This window comes from Prinia subflava, chromosome 3 (assembly GCF_021018805.1).
Source record: "Prinia subflava isolate CZ2003 ecotype Zambia chromosome 3, Cam_Psub_1.2, whole genome shotgun sequence".
Classification (NCBI taxonomy): domain Eukaryota; kingdom Metazoa; phylum Chordata; class Aves; order Passeriformes; family Cisticolidae; genus Prinia; species Prinia subflava.
In genome coordinates, this window is record NC_086249.1 from 18,820,329 (window position 1) to 18,833,085 (window position 12,757).

At 46.2% G+C, this 12,757-nt stretch overlaps 1 protein-coding gene across 2 annotated transcripts; it reads right to left on the minus strand.

Annotated features, from left to right (window-relative positions):
* Positions 1–316: 316 nt before the first annotated feature.
* On the minus strand, positions 317–12,757 carry CD4 (CD4 molecule). Of its 2 annotated transcripts, XM_063393474.1 has the most exons (10): positions 12,057–12,742; positions 6,071–6,202; positions 4,377–4,550; positions 4,149–4,292; positions 3,642–3,914; positions 2,832–3,194; positions 2,472–2,714; positions 2,263–2,381; positions 1,908–1,975; positions 317–712 (listed from the first exon to the last, which is right to left on the minus strand). In XM_063393474.1, exons 2-10 carry the CDS (start codon positions 6,129–6,131, stop codon positions 697–699), a joined length of 1,461 nt encoding a protein of 486 aa, XP_063249544.1. In that variant the 5' UTR covers positions 6,132–6,202; positions 12,057–12,742; the 3' UTR covers positions 317–696. The 2 variants fall into 2 exon arrangements, 1 of the variants encoding a protein (XP_063249544.1); XR_010079810.1 differs by lacking the exon at positions 317–712 and having other exon boundaries at positions 2,476–2,714; positions 12,057–12,757.

Sequence of the window (12,757 nt, forward strand, 5' to 3'; positions counted from 1 at the left end):
TTTACTTGCTTGTTAGCTTGTTATGGGAGAGATGAAAGCTACAGGCTGAGGGATAGATATGGGGGATCAGAAATGTAGGTCTAGGGGCAAATATGTAGGGCACAGACTGCCCAGGAAAGGCAAATGAGCATGGACAGACAGGTTTCACAGAGAGCAAAGAGATGGTGCATTAAGGAGGGCTCATGGCAGCCAGGGAGGTTGGAGATAGTGAGAATCAGCATTTCACATCCTAGCAGGAAAGAGAGAAATGCAAATTTGAACCAGACAAGAGTGCCTCAGAAAAAATGTAGTCCAGCTTGCAAAAAATAACTCCCAACCCCAAAGTAATTTATTGTCTCTCAGGCAGATAAAAGAAGCGCATAAAATTAGTTCCACAGGAAGGTCAAATTCAGTGCACGAACAAAATACAAGCATATTATATATGTGTGTGTATATATATGTATATCTATCTTCTGTTCAGCATCTCTCATTATAGAACTGGGGATCAATCATAACCCCTCAGGGTTTCTTGTCTTGTCCATTGGCTCCTAGCCAGACAACCTCCCTCCATGGCATTAGACTGGGGGAATGATGGAGGAATAAAGAATTACATTAAAACAGGAGAAAGGGAGATGCATTCACAGAGCATGGTGGGCTGCCAGGTGTTTAGGTACAGGCAGAGACTTCATCAGTCCTTGTGATGTCAGTGGTGCAGTATTACTTTTTCAGCCGGCTGCAAGAGAAAAGTACTACATGAGTACCACCCCCCGCTTTTTGCACAGAGAATGACTGCCTGCCTCTCTAGCTGAGGATGCAAACAGTCATTTGAGCATCCACATGGCTGCAGTTTAGGTTTCAGTTACACTGAGCTGCTTACTTGGCAAAGAGAGTTAGAGAACCACTGTATCAGCACTTGTACTGCACAGATTTATCTAGATTTTGATGTATCTGTACAGGCTTTGTTCTCTCTTTATGGGGATTGTTTTTAACCTTAATAAAATGTAGGTGAAAACAAGGTGAATTCTTTGATGTGTCATGCTCTTCACCACATATACCTCCCAGCTCTGATGCAGTATTTACCAATAAACATTCTCACTGAATTCTTGGTGACAGTGACAAAAAATTAGGTGAAACTATCACAGTTTTCCAATGTCACTGGTGAAAATGAAGCAGAAGTCCTGTTCTGTACCCAAACATTCATTGAACTTGTTCATGCAATCATTTATACTTCCCTTCGTGCTCCACTTCCAGTGGCAGAATGGCTGTCAGTGTTTCCAACAGCTGCTTCTGATGCCTGATACCATATAAGCTTAAAAACATGGAAAAGGGCAGCTTCTCTGCTGGGAAATCCTTGCTCCCATGAAAAGGGTCATGACACAGTGGTGTATTTCACATCACCCAAGGCCTTTAGGAAAGAGTACAAATCAGACTGTTCTGTGATTTTTTTTCTCTTTTGTTATTCCTGGGAGGTTATTGGCAATTTTCACCAACTGCAGTCCAGCACTGTGCTAGCAGAGCTGGAATGAAATCATAGACATAAAGGATTTTTAAAAATTGGTTTCCTTGTGCTTGGTTAAGTGCCTTCCATGTCCACAACCTTGCTATCCAGATCTCAGATTCACTGTAGACCCTACCAAAGGACTTTGGAGCTCCTGCTTGGGTTGGACTAACATCTGTCAACATTAAGATAATTTGAATGAAACCACTCTGGTCAAAAGTTTCCCAGCACAGTGCTACCATGGGTTTGGGATCTAACGTGGCTCATAACTCTTAAGCAGCATTCAACATGAGTAAGAGCTGAAAATGCTGAAATGCAGCTGTACTGTTTCACCAAAGAGGCTCAACTTCAATTTCTCCTCACTCAATCATCCAGCTCCTCTCTCTTGAAAAACAGTCTGCCCATTCTGCGCGCCCTCATTGCCACTTACTGTTGACACTGACACGTCTTGTTTTCCAGCAGGTATTGTCTTGCTTGTAACATCCTTTTAGCCCGTTGCTGCCAGGAGAGAAGGGACAAAGAACACTTATATTTTGCTTCAAATATTTTTATATTTCAAATATGCTTTTGCTATTTCTTGATATTTTTATGCTTCAAATGCTTTCCTCTGAAGCGGTAGTAAAATGCTGTCTGACATCTGCTGACTGTCCATCTCAAAAACTTGCTTTGAGTCTAAAGATGGACCCTTTGTCTGTTCTGCCCAGTACCGAGACAGGAAACCTGACTCTTCCTGTGGTTTGGAGAGCCAGTAGTCTCTGCACTGTCACAGGGACCGTGGCACTCACCCTTCTCCGGTGCCACCTGCTGCCACTGATGATGCACAGGCACCCAAGGGCAAACGCCAATAAACTGCCTCCAGCGCTTGCTCCAATTATCATGTAGTTAATCCAAACAGGAGCTTCCTCTGTGGGAGGATAAAAGTATTTAGACACAAAAACAAAGAGAATTTTATATCTTTAGGGTTGGGGTAGGAACGTGATGCTGATTTCCATACCCACATGGTAATGAAGGCTGATCTTTCTGTCACTGTTTTCGATGAGGTGGCAGCTCCACAGCCCTGCAGCACTGATGTTCACTTCCAGCTTTACTTCATTCTGCTTCGAGTTCCTAATGTCCATCTTAGTCCCATTCACACGTTCCCAGCGCAAGTAGGCATTGGGTGGGAGCGGTCCAGAGACCTGGCAGGTCAGGGTCATATTGGCTCCTCTGGAGAGTGGCCCAACAGGGTTAGCTGAGACTGTAAAGGCGACAAAAGAACATGTGAGTGAGGGAATGGGAAGATGGCTCCATCCATGCTTTTGTGGCTTACAGGTTTCTGCAGCTCCTCTTCATGACCCATTTCTTTTCCTCTCACCTTTCATCACCACCAGTTCTATCTTGCTCTGTACGTGTCTTCCTTGGTACAACAGCTGGCACTGGTACTGGCCAGACTGGTTGAAATGGACTTTGGGGAGCTTCACTTCTATGGTACTTTCACGTTTTCTTTCAGATATTTCAAACAGAAAGTTGCTGCTTTTTTTGGTCTCGTGCAGCTGTCCTTGTGCTGTGACATTGAAATCAAGCAGCTCATGAGCTTTTGCACCTTCCTGTTGTTTCCAATTCAGCTGTCCTGTGAAACCTTCTTTCCATTTTATCTTCTGAGAGTTCAGATGCCATGACAAGATGACAGTGCTATTAACAGTTGCATACTTTCTTTCCAAATCTGGATTCTGAAAACCTGAATTTAGAAGAGACAAGGAATACAGAGGCAGGAAAAGCCATAGTTACGCTTCCCCATGTCTACCCTTGATCCACAGTGAGGCACGCTGCACTCAGTTTAAAAAGGACTTGGAGAAAAGCCACAACATCCTCCAGAAAGGTTAAACAGCATCTGAGAATAAAACAGCAGAAAGATCCAAAGCTCCCAAGCACAGCAGACCTGAGAAGAACAGACCTCGAGGAAAGGAGAATCTTCTCTTCACCAAGCCTGAAGAGGAAAAATGAGTGCAAGAGTGGAACAGAGCTCAGGCAGCAGAACAATCTCCAAGCCACATTGTTGGAAGCCCTGGGAAGTCAACCCTGGAGCATCATGCTTGGGATGTGGCGAGTAAAAGTTAAACTCATGAGCTGAAGAGAACATTGGTTCCCAAGCCTGTGTGTGAGTTCCATTTTTGTTGCCACGTACCTAATACCTTCACAGCAAAGGAGATGTTCCGATTAATCAGTGGAGAGTCTGAATGGACCTGACACACCCAGGTCCCGCTGTCCAGAGCCTCCAGTTTCTTTAAACTCAGTATGTATTTTTGACGGCTCTTGTTTGTCACTTCTGGTGTTACTCTGTTATTGTTACTGTCAAACAATGTGATGCTGAGATCGGGCAGAGGACTGGATGAATTTTGCATCAAAATCAGCTCAGGGGCTTCGTTTTTCAGAAAATACCCATCCAAAGAGATTGTCACTGTAAAAAGAAAAAAAAAAAGCACAGCCAGTGAGTCAGTTCCTCTACCTGAGAGGGAGAGACAAGTGTTACAGCAAAGAGAACATGGAGACACTGTGCTCTGGAGTTGGAGAAATGAACTGTGGTAGCCTGAGACAGAAGAAATGCAGCTGGATAAAGAATCCCAGCAGAGATGTCTCCCCAGGCTCTCTGGTCCCCTCCCCTGCTGATGGCCAAAAGCCTCCACTCACTCACGTTTAAAGACATGCAGTGTGGTGCTGACTTTGCGAGAGCCATATTCACAGGTGTAGACGCCAGCGTCCGAGAGCTTCAAATTCTGCACCTGCAGCTGTTTATACGGCATCTTGATGGCAAATCCACCAGCCGTGAAAGCTTGTGCTTTTGGAAAAACAGGCTTGGTTAGGAGGGAAGAGGTTTCTCAGCCATGTAAGGGGAGAAAGGGTAATGAACTGCAAGCCTTACTTCTCCAAATATTATTATTTTCCATACGACATAGAAGAGTATCAAAATACTTCCAGCTCACGGTGTCCTGAGATAATTTTGAGTCAGGCTGTATGCCTGTGCAGTTCAGGGTCACCTCCCCTCCTGCGAGCCCAGTCTGGAGTTCATTTTGGTGAGCCATAGTGGAGATCACACCTGAAAGTCAATACCAACCAAAAGAAGGCATAAGTTCACTTTCTGCAGAGTCACTCAGTAAACACTTCCCAGCCCTCACAAAAGATGTTGATATTTCTCCTCCCTTTCCCAGACACTGAAATTATCCTCAGTTTCTGAATTTGTCACTCCTTTATATCATCAAGCAAGCTCTTCTATTACCTGGCTAATGGTTATTCTCTTTCACATATATTCAGAAAAAATGGAAAAATGCCAGTAGTTATGGTGGACTGACCATCATTCATAATTTTGATATGTCAAAAATTTTACTGAAGCAACCTTTTTCCACTGGATTAGACTTAGTTATTCTACTGGTAGCAAATGAAGGACAGCATATATCAACCCTCCTTCACTCCCCAGTCAACTCTTGATGCAGCACTGACAAATTTGCTCACACCTTCTTCCAGTTTTTGCATGGATGAAGACTGAAAACACAGAAAAATGAAGAGATAAAGTAAAAAAGAAAGAAAGAAGGATGACCTAATGTCAGGTTCCTGTTCTTGGGAGGAGGGCTATGTGTATGTGTATAAGGTTGAAGAAACATTAGGAGTGGTTTCTTGGGAGAATCATTTCCTTCACAGTAAAGAAGGTTTTTGCAGAAGGAGCATTCTTTCTTAAGAAGGAGACCGAGTTGCCAGAAGAAAGATTGGGAGTAACAGGGTTGTGGTCTCCTGCCTCACTGCTGCTAAGCTCTCAGAGATGCCTAACCTCCAAATTCCCCAGGTGGCCTGAGTACTAAGGAGCTGTAGAAATGTAAAATGAAAAGTTTACATGAGTTTAATGTAGATTTTGCCAGAAGATACATCTCTCTAAGAGATAACCTGCAACAGTACTAATACAGATTTCTGATACTTGCACATTGAACTACAGAAGTTATAATTTTATCTTAAACTGTGACATTAGAAAATGTTGTTAGTAAGAGTTGGTATCTTTTGCTTTTCATTTGGTTCAAGGGTGCACAAGAGATTTCCAATCTTTCCTCTGTGACCAGAGGAATCAAAGCTGAATATCTGAGAAATGCAGGCTTGGCTTTATTCACTGTCTTTCCTTTCTTGGAAAATGAGCACTGAAAAATCCACCAAAGCTTATGCCATTAGCAGTGAAGCTAAGCAAGCCAGTAGCATTCCATTTGTAAGGGCAGATCTGGGGTGAGATTCTGAAGATCACATCACAGATGCGGTTATGCATCTCAGATATGTTTTTGCCCAGACAGCTGGAGGCAGTGTGGAAGGCAGTCTTTTCCACTCTGCCTGGTGTGTATCCCGGTTCTCACAGGACCCCCACTCCTGCATCTCCACAGGGCAGCTCCCCAAACCTGGCAATGCACCCTGGTTTTGGCTGGCAGGCTCAGCAGGCGGGCTGGGTACGACCTGAGTCCCAGAGCCAAACCGTGTGAGGAATCTTACCCGACACATCAGAAAGAGCCCAGAAACACACCAAGTGTTGGGAGGCTTGTGGAAAGGCTGTGAGGACCATGAGGGCTTGCTGAGCCCAGGACTCACCCAGATGCAGAAGCAAGAAGGCAGCAGGGGTGCAGCTCACGGCTGTGCCGCACGGCTCCATCGCTGTGGGAGCGCTCCCCCCGTCCGCGGAGAGCAGGGCTGGGAACGCTGTCACTGCCAAGGGATCTTATCCTGGAAGACCTAAATGCTCTGTTAATAATGGTAGATTTTCAGACCTCGGTGGATGGGACTTGTGTTCCCAGTCAGCTCCCACCATCCTTCAGCATAGCAAAATGGAAGCTTATTGGGAAAGTCACCAGAGCTCTTTGTTTCAGCAAAGAATCCATCTGCAGGGTGCCCCTGGAGTTTGGTAATAAACATTTCATTTTACTCATCCCTAGGTTTCTGGCATTCATCAGGCAGCAGCTGTTTATACTGCCAAGAGTTCTGTGCTTTTTTACTTCTCTATGGTGGGTTATCATCACTCTTGCAGAGATTAAAGCTAAACACACACAGGGCCACATTAGCAAGAGCACAGCCAGCTCTGCTGGAAGTAGAGTGAAGTAATTATTTCTTTCCATTTGGCACACCTGAGGTCTCATCTAGGATACAGGGTACAGTTCTGGGCCCCCAGTTCAAGAAGGATGCCAACAAACTGTACAGAGTTCAATGGAGAGGCTAGTGAGATGGTGAGGAAGTTAGAGCACCTGACATACAAGGAGAGGCAGAAAACTGGGCTTGATAGGGAGAAAGGAGCCAAAGTGGAATCTAATCTCAGTTTCCCATTATCTAATGGATATTACCTAGAAGAATAACATTCTTCTCAGATGTGCACAGGGGAGGAACAGGAGGCAGAAGCCATATGTTGAGCAGGGAAATGTTGACTAGACACAAGGAAAACTTTCTTCCCACTGAAGGTGGTTCAGCAATGGAATAGATGCCAAGAGATGCCAGGCAATTTCCACCATTGGAGACACTCAGAAGTTGCCTTGTCAAGCTCTGAGCAACATGTTGTAGCTTTAGAGTCAACTCAGCTCTGAGTAGGAGAATTAGCTGGAGACCTCCCAATGTCCCTTACCATCTAAATATTTCCATGTAATTTTGAGATTCTATAATTACAGCCATCTTTAGGCTGCTATTAATGTTTCTCTTCAGGTTTGGGTTTTGTTATTTTTTTAAACTTCTTACCTTAAAAATCTCAACAACCAGCAACTGGATGTTGGAAAGACCTGCTTGAATTCTTAGGACTATTCAGTGAAAAGTATGAGGAGAAGGGAGGAATGAGGTCCAAAAGAAGAAGCTGCATTAATGGCAGCAAAAACTTAAGTGGGAACTGGAAGCTAATGGTCATGTGAAGGTGAGTTATCAAATTTGATGCAGTTTCTGACTGCAGTAGAGACCAAGTGCTGGTAACAGCTGCAGCTGGGTGGGCTGACAAGGTGAAGGGGACCATGGCTGCTGGTGCAAGGACACTACTGAGCTCTTCATCCTTAAACCAAGGCATGTATCACAGAAGGGGAGCCAAGCAGCTTAAATGCTCTGGGGAGTGAGCAAGCCAGTGCTCTGGCTTCCCTTCTCTGAAAGCAGTCCCCATGTCAGGCGTGTGACAGACTGAAGGCTGGAGCCTTAATGGGATTAAACTCAAAAGTAAGTGCATGAATAATTTTCTACAATATTTATATGTACAATGTGCAATATTAAGTGTAACATATTCTATTAGAGGATAATTTAATACTGAAATTAATTTAATGATCAGAGCATGTGAAGCTATCAAAGAGTAGATGAAAACATCAGCACTACATTTAAATGGAGATCAGGTCAGCACAACATCTGACATTCAGACCAAAGTACACACGTGCACAGATGAAAAATATGTGTGCAAGAGCATGACAGCAGCCATATGCACCATCAGAAGAGAAACAGGTGGCAAAGACACAGTCAGAGGAGACTTGTGTCTTGCCTCATGCAAAACAAAAAACCCACCCCAGGCTAGGAAATATTTGCATGAGCTGTTTTCTGCAAAAATTGTAAAACAAAGGAGCAAGTGCAGACGATTGGAGATCACTCCTAACAAGATGCAGAGGCAGTGATGAAGCAGTTTGCTGGGTTAAGCTACAGAATAAAGAAAGGGGCACTAACAAAGCATCTGTATGCATCTCATTCCAAAGGAACATTGATAACTGGGAACTGGCACAGGGCCCTGAGTAAGATCCATTCCTGAGGTGACAGGAGAAACCTCATCCCTGCTGTGAAATCTCGCATCCCCTGTTTCTGTGGGATGAAAAAGTCAGCCCCCACCCTAAAGTAATAGCTGTGAATTAACAGCTCAGTGATGGGTTTCAAATTTCTTAAGTCATTGAACTTTATATAAAACCTGAAGGTAACAGAACAAGTAAAAATTAATGAAATCACTGAGTCACACCTCATAATTTTGTTTTGACTGGGAATCTCTCTTCTCCTGTCATATGGCTTCAGTTCATTCTTTGCCTTCTTGCTTCCTGGTTATTGAGCAAAACCACACAACCAGAGCACTGTGGGACTGGTGAACTGCTGACCTTGTGCATCTTGGTAGATGCAGGTTGATGCATCTTTGTTCTTCTCTTTCTTCTCTTGGTTTCACAACTTCTGCATTCCCACTTTGTTCACACTAATCTTTGTATTTCTGTGGCAGATCTCCACAGTGCGATGTTACCACCTACATGTTACAAATCAGTGGGGAAAATGGGCTGCCTTCGGCTAGGAGTTCTTTTACACACTTTCCCTCTCTCCCTCTTTATTTCTGCTTCTCATGCATACCACTTCCAACTCCCCCCTGCCTTTCTATCTCCTTCTGCGTCCCTGCAGGCCAGATCACAGGCAGTGCTGCTGCGGAGTTTACAGACCTCAGCGAGCCAGGCTCCGCTGTGCTAACCCAGCAAGTTGCTCTCATTAGCGGATGCTTGTAGCAGACCCACAGCCTTCTTACAGGCAGCCCAGCTGTATCTTTCGGTGGTACTCATAAATTAAGCGGTGTCACAGAATGTCCCCAGGCACTGGAACATACTCATCAGTCCTGTTAAATTGCGAGTACATTTCCTGACACATTTTTGGCCGGGGACAACTCTCGCTCTCCCGAGCTACTCTTGGGATTCATTTAGGTGTTAGCATGGGCCAGGGACCTCTCCCATTAGGTGGCTGGCATGTGGCCAGTTCGTTTTGGAGGTTAAGTGAGTTTAATATCCCAGACCATCTCATGCCAGCTGGCCTCTGTGCCAGAAACAGTCCAGGCATACTTGATTTATTAGCACGTCTAGCAACGGAGGAGCAGGGCTCCCTCCCAAGTGAACATTGATTTCCTTTTCATTTTAACTTCCCCCTCTTATTAAACTGGTTTAATTTCCTTCTTGACTTATTTTAATGATCCCTGCCTCTCAGAGGGATAGGAATAGGAGAGCTGAGGTAGTGAGTGAGCTTGCTCGAGAGAATGATGCCTGCAGGACCAAGTCATGCCTGGAGAACATCTGCTTGAGAGCAGGGCTGGCAGCCCCTCAGTCCCTGCAGCACCAAACCCCAGTGAGTGATGGCTACAGAGACCTCTCCACAGGCCGGCACTAGCATGACACAGGAGGAAACTTAAATTAAAGAAAACCTCAACAAATAAAAACTCGGCTACCACTCCTGATGCAGAGCAGGCCATCTCCTTTTCTCGGTGTGTTCCTGTGCCTCTTTCTTGCAGTGTGGTTTTGTTTTCTCCTCTCGCTCTTGTTTGTGGCTGTGCTTTTGATCTGGCAGCAGCTCGTTCTGCCAGGGTGGGGGGCCCCCAGCCCTCCCTCCCCACCAGGGCTCCAGACCTCAGCTTCCGCTGCGGCATTTCCCCTTGCGGTGCCTGCCGAGGGCTCAGGGGTGCAGCTGCATCTTGCCCTGCTCAAGAGTTAGGCTCAGCTGTGGGGCTCTGGGCTAAAGGGGTTCACCTCTCTTCTTCTCAGTTTAAAATCTGAAACAAAGCTCACCTGGATCTTTTACCAAATAGTGGTTTCTTTGAATTTACTTCTTAATGTTAAAGCAAACGCTGGGTGAACAGCAGCCAGGTTAAGAGACCAAGTGCAATGAAAATAGCCAGCTGAGAGCAAAGTTATGACAGCAGTGAAGGTCATTTCACGGTCCCTAATGTCCACCTGGACTGTTTGACCCTGCCTCCATTTCCTCCTGAGCATCTCTACTCATCGCGGAGCAGATGCCACCCTGCCATTGGAGCTCCTGGGAGAGGGAAGGGCTGGAACAGGATCCATGGGGCACAGAAGTGAAAGCAGCTGACCCTCCCCAAGAGAGCTCCCACCATCAGGACAAGGCAGGGACCACCCTGATGTCACTGTGACAGCGCCAGCTGAGCTCCCCTCAGCCATGAAGTACCCCATGCCCCGTCACACGCCAGAACCGTGTGGAGGCCACAAGAAGTGGCTCCATCTCCACAGCCTGGGCTGCTCCCTTCTGGCCTAAGGGGAAGCCAAGACCTACCTTCCTGGAGCCACTGGAGGCTGTGACTAATCGAGGCACTGTGATGCACTCTGAAATCAGCTCCTTCATCAACCTGCCCTGTATGCGCTTGGGATGACATTTGGGTATCATCCCTCCCTAATTCTGCTCTGGTGAGTACAGGGTCCCACATGAGGCTGTGGCAGATCAGGTGGGCACCGTCCCTGGGTGCTCCAGGACCGCTGGTGGGGATGAGGTGGATGCTCAGTGCAGATGAGCCTAGCCCTGCCGTGCTGCTGGCAGCTTTGGCAGACATGTTTGTGAGACACTGGGAACGACAAAGGAGAAGTCGGGGAGACCTCTTCACAGCCTTTTAGTACTTAAAGGTATCTTACAAACAAGATGAAGAGTGATTTTTTATGTGGTCAGGTAGTGATAGGAGAAGGAGGAACAGTTTTAAACTAAAAGAGGGTAGATTTAGATCACATGTTCGGAAGAAATCTTTTACTCAGAGAGTGATGAGGCACTGGCACAGGTTGCCCAGAGAGGCTGTGGCTGCTCCATCCCTGGAAGTGTTCAAGGTGAGATTGGATGGGGCTTTGAGTGACCTGGTCTAGTGGAAGGTGTCCCTACTTGTGGCAGGGGTGTTGGAATGAGATGTTCTTTAAAGGTTCCTTCCAACCCAAACCATTCTGTGATCCTACAATTCTGACCTGCACCAGGGACTGTTGAGTTCACAGTGGAGAACACTGAGTAGTAACCTGAACTCAGCCTTCATGCTCCATGTGGAGAAATATCTGAGATGGCTGACAGAGGCTGAGTAGGATACGCCGCCTGAAAGTTGAAAAATTCAACCAGAAATGAAACTGCTGCTTTCAACAGCGCAGCAGCCCATGGAAAGGGAAAGCAAATCTCTTTTCTGTTGTCCTGAAATTGAAAAATTTCTTTTTCCAAGAAATCCTGCTCACTCAGCCCTGAGCTAATGGATCAGTCTGCCTTGGCAGCCAGTGTCAGGCAGTGAGCCAGTCAGCCTGGATTAGCAGAACAGACCCCTCCGGTCTCAGCACGTACAGATGTAAGTAGACATCCTTACTTAGCTAGAGACTGGCATCTTCTTATTTTTGCAGGCTTTTTTTAGAATAAAGTTCCCCTTCCTGCAGGGTACATGGAGAAGGTGATAGCAAGTGGCAGCTGGTAGAGGGCTGATCCCCAATGCATTTGCAGCCCTTGGGGATATGCCAGTGACAGGCCCTCATACAGAACATAGTTCCCTAAATACGGGTTTAAAAGATCCATGAGATCCCCAGGTTCTGAGGCTGAGCTTTTCGTAACTCCCTTTTTTTCTGCCCCTTTCAGAGAAAAATCCAGGGAGACAAACAGTTTTTAGTTAAAATTAAAAAATTAAAAGGCCTCGGAGAATTGCACAGCCAGAAGTATTATCCTGTCAAAAGTTTAAGACGGTTTTACAACAGACCTTTAAGAGGGGCAAAACCAATCCATCCCTGCCAAAACAGCAACTTGAGTGGAGCAATAAAGTTCATAACATTAAAAAACCCCCAAACAGCCTGGCCCCTTAGCAAAAGAGTTTCATTACCTCTTTTCTCTCAGCCTCTGTGTTTCTTGTGTTTCTCTCAGCCTTGTGTTCGTCACCTGCCGTAATTGATCTCACCCAACTGCGGCTGAGACAGGAGAGGAACCAAGCTGGTGTTCAGTGAGCAGATGTTCGGCTGGCCTTGATGTCTCCTCCTCTCCAGTCCAGGTTCTGCTGATATCCGGCCGGCTTCTCGAGGCTGATGGTGATTTTCCACAGGCACGTGATTTCAGCTCTGGGTGTGAACAGGGATGGACCCGAGCGGAAGGCGATGCATGGCAGCGAGCGTGCAGAACAGAGAGAGCCTATTGGCCACGGGGCAGCTGATGGAGGCCGTGACGGCGCTGAAACCTAGACATGAACGGCTGGGAGCTGGTTCTCTCCCCTGAGGAGGAGGAAAGTTCACAAATCAACAGGTTAGCTGAGCAGATCTGGGCCCAGCACACACCTCCCGCACTGTAAGAGTGATCTGAGCTCCATTTCCCAGCCTGTCTCCTGCACCACCACCAAGAGGAGGCACCTCGGAGGAGCTGATCCCCCAGCCACACCTCTCTGTGGAATATGTCTGAGATTTAGGGTGAGATGAGAGAATATTTTCTTTATAGCAGTGGTAGCTTTTCCTTAGCTGTCTGCCAGCACCCACCCAGCTGCTCTCTCATTCCTCTCTTCAGCAAGGCAGAGGGAGAAGATATGAAAGACCTTCT

What these genes read in the sequence shown, in the direction of transcription:
- CD4 (XM_063393474.1), bottom strand. Translation starts at nt 6,131, where the DNA reads ATGGAGCCGTGCGGCACAGCCGTGAGCTGCACCCCTGCTGCCTTCTTG. An exon ending in CACACTGCATGTCTTTAAAC is followed by an intron (nt 3,915 to 4,148) that starts GTGAGTGAGTGG and finishes TTCTTTTTACAG; the next exon opens with TGACAATCTCTTTGGATGGG. An exon ending in GCAGGTGGCACCGGAGAAGG is followed by an intron (nt 1,976 to 2,262) that starts GTGAGTGCCACG and finishes CTCTCCTGGCAG; the next exon opens with CAACGGGCTAAAAGGATGTT.